Consider the following 9,799-nt stretch of genomic DNA (forward strand, 5'->3'; position numbering starts at 1 on the left):
TCTTTATCTCATTTTGTAATAAACATATAAATAATAAACTCTAGACATTTTTGACGCATCGCCCTGTTATGAAAGTTAACTGGTATGGTCTGGCTATATAGACTATCCAAACTTTGCATCTGCCGCAGGTCATTTCTATAAAACTATTTCCCTATTACAAAATATGAAAAAAAAAATACATTTTTAGTACATTTACAGGAGTTACTTATTAATTTATTTAACGAAACTGTTTCAGTACTACTTTTAACTGTTACTGAATTGTCAGAATCTGCATTTAATATTTTTCTCAGAAGAAAACAGAAAAATAGAAACACAACAAAATAAAAAGCAGAGAATGCAGACATGAGGCAGAATATCTGTCCCTCTCCGACAACTTAAACGAACAGTTTCCAAAATAATAAAATTCTTAATAAACCAAGCAGTACAAGATTTTTCCAATACTTTCCCAACTACTGTATTTAAATTAAAATATATTCTCATATCTTACACTATTTCAAATAACGAAATGTGATTCGGTAGCGATCAGTCAAAATCTAATTTACAATTCTGTGTATAAAAATATAATTTATGGAACCCCGCGAAGTTTGTTCTCCCCAAAATATAACAGTCAGTTGCACATATATGCACATATGAACATTACAACCTGTCAAAGTTAGCTCCTTTCTACATGGTCTTCTTTCTCTTTGCCATATTTATTCTTTTTCAATTTTTTCTTCGTTTTTTCTTTCTTTTTTTTCCTTTTTTTTTGCATTTGAGCTATACAAAAATAGATTATGCACAATTTGCTGCTCACACCGTGTCAGAATCCATTTGTGTGACAGCAGCGAGTTCACATGAGAATAAATTATTCAAAGAGAAACTTTTTAAGGCTCCATTCATTCTTTGAAAGGGGACACATGGAAAAGTCAGTGAAATAAATATCCCAACTCCGCTGGGGCCTTTGTCTTGTTTGTTCGTTCGCTCGTTTTTTTAATTATTATTATTTTATTTTTTAATCTAGTTCGTGTGTCCTACATTAAAGTCTCATTCCGCTCCTGTAGTCGAGGTTTCAACTTGGGTATACTGACATCCCAAGTGGATGGATCGAGTGGCTGTCCAAAAGCCAAGTTCCTAATTGATATAGGATCTTGGAGTACCAGTGCACTCCGTCGTTCTGTGCACTGACTTGAGGCTGGAAACTGAAAAGCAACGAGGACACCCAGTGGGCGAGCCTGACAGGTGCCAGGGCCCAGTGCGCAAGGTCGTGGTCTTCTATCACTGCGTAACAGGACGCAAGGACCTGGTCCACCACGACGGTCCCCTGCACGGTCACCGGCGCAAAGGAGCCCTCGTGCTCTTGCGTGTAAATCCGTTTTACGGTCACAGGCTCGAGTTGACTTCGCTCGGCGTCAAACACGAACACCTTTTGTCCAGATTGGACTTGGCTGGCAAAGACTGCCGACATCCGCTCGTCTTCCGTGGTGTTGTGGCCGACGAAGAGGAGGTGCGCGGCGGTGAGGGTGATCTTCTGGCCTGAGTCGGTTTCGATCACGTAAAAGATCCTCCTGGTCGTCGAGTCTCGGTCTATGAACATGATGAACTCGGTGTAAATCGGGTTTCCGTCGTCATCTGCTGCCAGGACCCTGTCGCCGGATTGGAGGTCTTTGACAGCCTTGTTGGTACCATCCTGCAGGGTGACCGTGGAGGAGCCTGGGAAGCAGCCGCCTGACTTTGCTGCCACTGAGTTTTCTGTTAAAATAAAAGATTAACTTGTTAAAATATAATGTAGGCCTACGGTTTTTACATCATCAGAATCATCAGTTTCATCTTAAGACTTCCACAGTAGAGCCCTTTGTGGCGATGCACAGTAATTTTAAATTAAAGCGCCAAAGTAGCGGTATTTAAAGCCTTTAAAAACTTTAAGGGCTTATAAAATAATAAATCACAGGTGCTTTGAGCAGTTCAGGACCACCGCCACGTCCAAAAGCCCATTCAAGAACCATCCTTTTTAACTCGTGTTTGTATTTTTCCTGCCTACAAACATCATGGTGGGCCATATGCATTTTGCATGATGATGCCTGTCTGCTCCTCCATGCCAAATGCGTATTGGCCAGGGCCACGTTAGTCTGAGACGAGAAAACTCAAAGCCTTGGCTCATCTATTCTTAATTAAAAAACCCAATAAAGAGCAGGCATTGTTATTCTAAATCAGCTTGTGGATCGAGCTACTCTCGGTAAAGAACACTTACGCCTTTCCCAGCTACTCTTCCCATATTTACTCAGGTGCAGAAACCTCTATGTGACAATTCACACAAATAGGCGACTCACAACTACTATTTACCCAGTGGAGCCACTTTTCCAAGCCTCTCGAGTTGTAGATTTGAATTTAAATGAGGGCCCGGACTCTTAAATGCTTTCTGTTGTGCAACATCAATGTCCCCTCTTTCTTCCACCTCTCCCTGCTTTGTTGTCAGTCTTGATGACAATAATTTTGGCCTTGGTGGAGCTCTTCACATACCAGTTTCTAGGATCACACTGTCCTGCACACAGAAAAGGGGGTTTCCTACTAAGAATTTGGGGCTTTTAATCTTCTTTTAAGATTCCCAAGCATGAAATAAGGTGACAACTGAAAACCAGATTTACCCCAAGCAATTCAACATTGTAAAGCCAAATCCTTTTGGTAAAGTCGCATGACCCCTAATGACACGTCGGCCTGGCCCATACTGTGATCTCAAAACGTGTGTGTTGAATGAGAAGTAAGGGATTTATCAATAAAGTCTGAGCTGAGAAAAAGTGCCACGGTTCATCAATCAGCTTGAAGAAATGTTTCCTAAAGGTGTCCTTTAGTTTAGTTGAAAGCCTGTAAGGTTTTATTAACAAAAAGAAAAATAGCCAAAATGAAATCAAATTAAAAACTGCATCTCAAAGCTGTGTTTTAAAAAATCCGGGGGAAAAATGCTTTGACAAGCAATTTTTTTTTTCGTTTTTCCATTTTATGAACAAATCCCAAATATCACCTAATTCCCCAAACCTATCATCACACCATTTTATTTTGGCTTCCACTGATGCGCAAAATCCCATGAAACAGAATGATCTGAGTTTTATAAGTCACACCGAAGAGCCTTGTTAGATTATGGTCGTGGTTCCCACCAGGAGACAGCATGGGGCGATGTAAGATCAAGAAATAAGCTGTATGGGAAACGCTCATATACCGCCACAAGCTGGCATGTGCCCCATACAGCATTCATATAAACGTATTTCCTCATTGAAACATCTCGTCGAGACTAATGGATAGAATCAAACAGATAACCTCATCAGATAAACACTGAGTAGGCCTACACGTTCTCGCGATTATTCTATAACTGAATAATAGTTTTGGCTTCAATGATAAGCATGGCATTTATATTTTTGCACATTTAAACGGATCACGTCTTATTGCATTTCTACTGTTACGCTTAGTTTCCTGCAGGCTATGCATTTTCTTTGGCCTCATCTTGTTTGACTCTGATACCTTCATTACATCTAGTGTAATGTACTTTCCCCTTGCAGACTGCTGAGGGAACTCTAATCGTGCATGGAACTTTTCTACAAGATAAAGCAGGACTGCAGCTTCCCAGAGCTGCACCTGCTCGTTTAGATGATTACAATCGCATCTGACGGGAAATGGTGGATATATCTGGTTATTTTCTCCCACAGCCAGCCGTCACAGTGTGCATGACAGATTTTCTCTATGTATGTGGTGGGTTTTCTCTCAATCTTGCAGCCATACCTGCTTTCACAGAGCAGTGGATGTGGGCTTTGGATTCATAATAGACCCAGTCGAATCCGGCTTCCACCGCCAGCCTGGACAGAGTTCCGTATTTGCTCTTGTCTCTGTCCGAGGTGGTGATGTCCACGGCTCTACCCTCGTAGTGGAGCGACTCTTCGAAGTGGTGTCCGTCTTCGTCCCAGCCCTCGGTGACCCGCAGCTTCACCCCGGGCCACTGATTCATCACCGAGATGGCCAGAGAGTTCAACTTGTCTTTACATCTCTGCGGGAAGGAGAAATGGACCAATTAGTCACCTGTTGTGTCATGGCTGGCAGATGTCCAGGCGTGTAAAATGCGGAAAAGTATGAATCTAGAACAGAATTTGCCACCAAAGCCTTTCTTATATTGACACCATTTCTATTGCAAAGAGTAGCAGGTGCCTATAATTGACAAAAATATTACATCTTTTGGTCAGACAAGTAAAGCATTAGACCGCATGCGCCACACATGGAAGTTTCCCCCTAGAAACAGCTCTTCCCAGTACATATCAGGAATGTTTGCCTGATATCTGCTGTCCATTATGGTGAAAACGATAACAAAAAAAATCTAATTTGGACTCACTGAGGCCTCGCCCACACTTCTCCATCCCCATCTGACGCCCCTGATTCCTCCCAGCTGAGGTGAAACACTGCGGGCTGAGCTACATTTGTCAGTGTGAGCAGCAGCAGCAGCGTCAGAGGGCACATCTCGGATAAGAAAGCTGCTGATGAAATATTGATAAGGCACCGCATTCGCTTCACTGGCCTATAACATATGGGTGTTTGGTCTTGGAAAGGTGCGAGCAGCATCCCTTTCTATTAAAAAGTGTTGCATCGAACACAACATTCATACATGCATGAGTTTGTATTAAGCCATGGAATGAGCGAGTCCTTTGTTGGTTGCAACTTGTCTGTTTTCTTTAAATCAATAATTGATATGCAGATGATATGAAGATGATCTTCAAGAGCAGCTGCTGCCTTAAAAAAAATCTGGAGTTTGTCCTATAAATAAATCGTCGCAACCCCAACCTTTCCGCGCTCTCAATGAAGATGCTTGGCCTTCTCCAAGACAACTATTCTCGACACTCAAGCAATATGTCAAATAAAACATCACAAAGAGTCTTTTCAGTCCAAACGCGGAGGGAAACTTTCATTATTCCCCTCCTGCAAAGTCTTGGAGACGTGACATGCCTCCTTAAGTCGAGGTGTTTCGGCTGCTGACTGACAGACTTGTGAAATATCCAGGGGTGGTGTGGGCGCACAGAGAAGCGTATATGTGTGCGACCCACTGTCCTTTTATGGACAGCATGTGTGTCCTGCAGCAAGAATGTTCACACAGTCCCCCAAAAGGGAAAAAAGGAGCTCCACATATTTCAGTGGGTGTTTCATGAGGATATCACACTTGTAGAATGTGTTGGACAAAAATCCCCCCCCCCCCCCCAAAAAAAAAAAAAAAAACTTCCACATTCTGAGTGGGTCTGTCGGAGTCAAGAGCCGTAAAGCTTAACCTATTTATTAATTCATTAGGTCGTGTGCCGCAAATCAAACCAAATTCTGCTCAGTCACCGTGAAGCACAGCAGGGCGCCCTAGACCGGCGCTTTGTGCTCGGGTAAAGTTGTTCAACAGCCTCCCTCTTAATCTTTCACAAATGATTTGGTTAGAGGAAACACTTATCAGCTACCTGTCAGTGCAAACAAGCCGCCAGCTCATCTCTTTTCCGACGCGTTTGCACTGTGGGCAGAGACTGTAGGCTCCTAACAGTGCTATGCTGCAAACAAAAAAACAAACAACAAATCTGCGTTTAAAAGCCAGTTCACCTAGTACGGTCTGGAATTTTCAGTCACAAAACTACTCAACACCTTATCTTGCTTTACAAGTTGTATCTGGACAATCCTTGAAACAAACTTGATTGGAAACACGTGGAATTGAGGATTTTGGGCAATCTCACGGCTCCACAAGATACAATTTCGACGTGTACAGAGACAGATAATATTTTACGCATGAGAGTGATATTCCTGTTCATCTCAGCTCCCCCTCACTTCAGGAAACACCCTCTACATATGTCTGTAAAACCGCCTTTGTTGGCAACGTTCCTGATGAGTGAGTTGTGTCTTAATATTTAAGGGAGTAGATGCTTGTTAAAGCGAGCTATCAGTCGTTATAGTCTTAAGTATTATTCGTGCGTAAAAACCTACTAGGTTCGTGCGTAAAGCCGTGGAAAAGCACAAAGACCGTTGGCACAGCGTAAATCCTCATGTGATAATGCTTATGCCACTGGCAGGGTAGCCTACAGAACAACTACACTCACCTTTTTTGCATGTACAACCCTAATTTGATGGCTTTGCAATGACATGTACGATTGGGACAATATCACCTGTTTTAACTTACTATGGCCTCCCGCTGACCAAAGGTCATAAGTTCAAATTGTGTTTCAGGCCCAGTGAGGGGTGCCTGAAAAGCTCTTTCATGTACATGTCACACTTTGAGCCTGTTGTTGTGTTTTCTGTAAACACTAGGATGCTGAGTGGAGAGCAAATGATGAACCAGAAGCATCAACTACTGACCCTCTTTATAAATCTGTAAAACCACAGTGAAGTTCCCAGACCTGTTTTTGTAAGCCCTGGAAACAGACAATCTTCAGCCACAGATCACATTTTATCGAAGGACTCCCTCTTCGTTTGTATGATTTTATACAAACCTGTAAACACAACGGTTCATACAGCAAGTGGAAAGCCTTGCAGACGTGTGTTACTCAACATTCTCAGAAATGAATGAAATGTAAAATCAAACTAGCCCCCCTTTTTGCTGGCGACACTGGCGCATCCTCAAGGATCCGTGAGGGGGGTCCCTGAACACCAGTTCGGTCATTACTTCCCCACGCGCCTGCAATTTCATGATCTGTGGGGTATGAGAACCTATAGGTGTATCACAGAGGCTATGTGGGGAGGGCTTGAAAGGGACGCCAAGACCGCACGCACAGTGAATATTTCATCGGAGCTCGTGCTCATGTATGGTGCGAGGCACGGGTTCAGGGACTCCAGCGCGCGCATGGCTTCATCACCACCACCATTAGCACCGGCATTTTATTATTACTGAGCCAATATCACCCAAGCGCTTTTAATAATTCACCAGCATCTGAGTGCTAAAAGTCATGCTGAAGAGACGCGGCATTCTGCAGCCTGGATAGAAATCAAGGCTGCATCTGTGATGTATTGTGAGCCCCTGCTTATCTGTACAGACCGAGCTGTGAGGTTTGATAATTAACTGCCTACATGAGGATGAGGTATTTAAAAAAATATGTCATCATCCGTGCAAGTAAGGCACCACCACCATTGTGCGCCTTTGCTCCTATAATTGACCGAGTCCCACCCATTTATGAAGTCCTGATAGTGTTCAGAACACTCTTAGAGAAATGTCACCGTTTTCATGCACTGATGCACACCATGCGAAAGGCTAAATTGCAGCAGCCTGTGCGAGAAAATGTCTGAATGAACCACGCCATGCCTGAATAAGCCCGGCTATTTGAAGCGGTGCGCATCGCCAGCTCTCTGTATTAATGGCCGGAATAAAGAAAATGCGCTTAAAACAAGCTGCAATTTTAAAGCTTAAATAGGCAACCATATACTGAATGTGTTCACGTGACGTAAAGTAACACGAATGTGCGCCTGCGAAACAACATATAGAGTCTCACAAAGATATAAATATAGATATGAGGAGAGGGGCACATTAATATTTTAAATACACTGTCACAATCATGAAGGCCGAGTGTCCTGACTGTCCGCCTGCACATCACTTCTACATTCGCATCAAGCCTGCAGCCTTTGAAAACTCCCATGCTGATGCATAAAGCGCATCTGCTTTTACAGTGAAGTTAAAAGACTCAGTGTGAAGAGTTCAGCAGCGGGTAAAACAGACTTCACTTAAGGTGCGCAATCAGTCTGACAAGGAGGTTGTTGCAGTGCGCATTGATGGTGCGTTAGGAGACTGGCAGTAAGGGGGAAAGGTTATTCTGTCTCCTTACCTGAGTCATTAGCCTGTCGGCACCGGTGTTCTCCTCATCCTTGAATATGATGTCTGTGTTATAATTGGGAGTCAGTTCTTTAAATCGCTCGGAGTTTCTCGTGATCTTGCCTTCGTATCTGCCGCTTGCCCCGAGGGTCTTCTCGGCCACGTTGGGGATGAACTGCTTGTACGCAAGAGGTGTCAGCTTCTTCGGGTGTCTTCTCCTGCCGTAGCCCCTGCCCGGTCCGCATCCCATCCCAGAGGACACCAAGGACAAGCAGATGAGACCGACCAATACGATTCTGGTCCAGAGCAGCATTTTTGTCCTTTTAAGATCTCAAACGAGTCGCCGCTACTATCTCTACCGTCTGCCTCTCCCGGCTCTCGCAATGTCCTTGTCTCCTCCTCTACTTTGCCTTCGCCTGGTCTCTAGTGTGGCAGGTGCGAAAATGAACGGCTCAGACAAATGCTAATAACGGGGCACATCGAAGGAGGGTTTAAAAAAAAAGTACTGAGGGAATTAAAAGCCACGGGATCTCTAGTCGAGCTGCAGCCGCTTGTGTGAGGCGACTGCTTTTACTGCTTTGTATTATAGCAACGATCTATTGCAGGGGAGGGATTTGATTGGCTCGTGTGGACAAACCCTCCTGATGTCCTGATATATCCCAAAAAAAATCTTAAAAGATTTCTTTCACCTGAGGGTTAGTCTGTGTTGCGGGGAGGAGGGGCTGTTCCATGGGAAAACATCAATTATAAACCGTCTTTTTCCCCCTCCCATTTTCCAGATTTCACAGGGAAGGCAGGACAGAGGGGAGCACTTTGGCTCAAATCAGTGGCAGCGTAGTTAGGTGAAGTGAGTTCAGTGTATGTGCGGTAATGGGATAACTTTCCTCAGAGAATGCATTTCCCAGGAGAATAAAACAGCTCGTGGACGCGCACTGTGCACGCTTGTGCTGGATGGTGTTTGCTGTGACCCTGTTTCCACCAAATACACGCATAAGCATAATTAAGAGTTTACTTATTGTACAGATGATTAGATTGGTGGATTTAAATAAGAAATGACTTCGAACCTCGTTTCCCTTGTAGAACAGCTGCATGCCAAAGTGAATAGACGCACAAAAATGAGTTTGGAGACGGTTCGTACCATTCAGGTTTATAAAAGTCTAAAGAAACCTTAAGCAAACATAACGCAATTTACTTTTGGTTTGACAATGGTCAAACTTTATTCAACTTTAGTAAAATTTAATAATAATGATGATAAACCACCTAATAACCGCGCAGTGCGCCCTTGTTACACCCCTCTTTTTACGCATCAAAACACGGGTTTGGTTCTTTAAATTGTTATTTAATCCGATTCATTTTTATATCTAGTCCGATATTCATCAAATTACAGTACATATTGTCACAAATCTGACTCACGCCACAAAGTTGACTTACAGTACAACATGAGGTTTTAGATACAGGCCTGTCCGACTCATCCAATGCCAGCTCTTATTGGAACCAGCCTATTTAGCACCTAAAATGTTCTGCCTTCATCTGATATGGGCCAAGGATCACCCATAGGCTGCCCTACACACTGTCTGGCTTCCAAAGTCCACTTCATCGACAGATTATACCTTCCTAAGCACTGTATTTACCTGCATTAGGAGTGCAACTTTCTCTTTCCCCTTTAAAGGAGAGGGAAGAGGAGGGCTTCTTGTACTCATAGCAAACAGTAACACCCAGCACTTCTGTAATTAATTCTCCACTTGTGTTTTGATTTTTTTTTTTTCTCAGTTCCTTGGATGTCAATCTCCAACCTTCCTGTGTGTTTTTAGCCCAACACACATATTTATTAATGTGATTAGAGCCAATTAAGCAATATGTTAGTGTTGTTGATTAAAAACTGCATGGCACCATCACACATAAAAGACCCATCCATCCAGACAAAAACAGGTATCTCAAATCTTTCAGGAAGGCAAATTATTTGTGTGATAACAAACCAACTGTTAGAATAATTACAGGAAGAAGGGCTGTTGTGGCGCAACTTTA

At 43.2% G+C, this 9,799-nt stretch overlaps 1 protein-coding gene across 1 annotated transcript; it reads right to left on the bottom strand.

The window, feature by feature from the left end:
- Positions 1–1,048: 1,048 nt before the first annotated feature.
- shha (sonic hedgehog signaling molecule a) lies at positions 1,049–8,087 on the bottom strand. Its single transcript, XM_046053750.1, has 3 exons — positions 7,788–8,087; positions 3,748–4,009; positions 1,049–1,728 (listed from the first exon to the last, which is right to left on the bottom strand). The coding sequence occupies exons 1-3, from the start codon at positions 8,085–8,087 to the stop codon at positions 1,049–1,051; spliced, it is 1,242 nt and encodes a 413-aa protein (XP_045909706.1).
- Between the last annotated feature and the right edge of the window lie 1,712 nt (positions 8,088–9,799).

The sequence above is a fragment of the Micropterus dolomieu genome, linkage group LG01, assembly GCF_021292245.1.
Source record: "Micropterus dolomieu isolate WLL.071019.BEF.003 ecotype Adirondacks linkage group LG01, ASM2129224v1, whole genome shotgun sequence".
Classification (NCBI taxonomy): Eukaryota; Metazoa; Chordata; class Actinopteri; order Centrarchiformes; family Centrarchidae; genus Micropterus; species Micropterus dolomieu.

Excerpts from the sequence above, each read along its gene's own strand:
- shha (XM_046053750.1), bottom strand. The coding sequence starts at position 8,087 with ATGCTGCTCTGGACCAGAATCGTATTGGTCGGTCTCATCTGCTTGTCC. Across the intron at positions 4,010-7,787 it reads CCGACAGGCTAATGACTCAG|AGATGTAAAGACAAGTTGAA; the intron begins GTAAGGAGACAG and ends TCCTTCCCGCAG. Across the intron at positions 1,729-3,747 it reads CCACTGCTCTGTGAAAGCAG|AAAACTCAGTGGCAGCAAAG; the intron begins GTATGGCTGCAA and ends TTATTTTAACAG.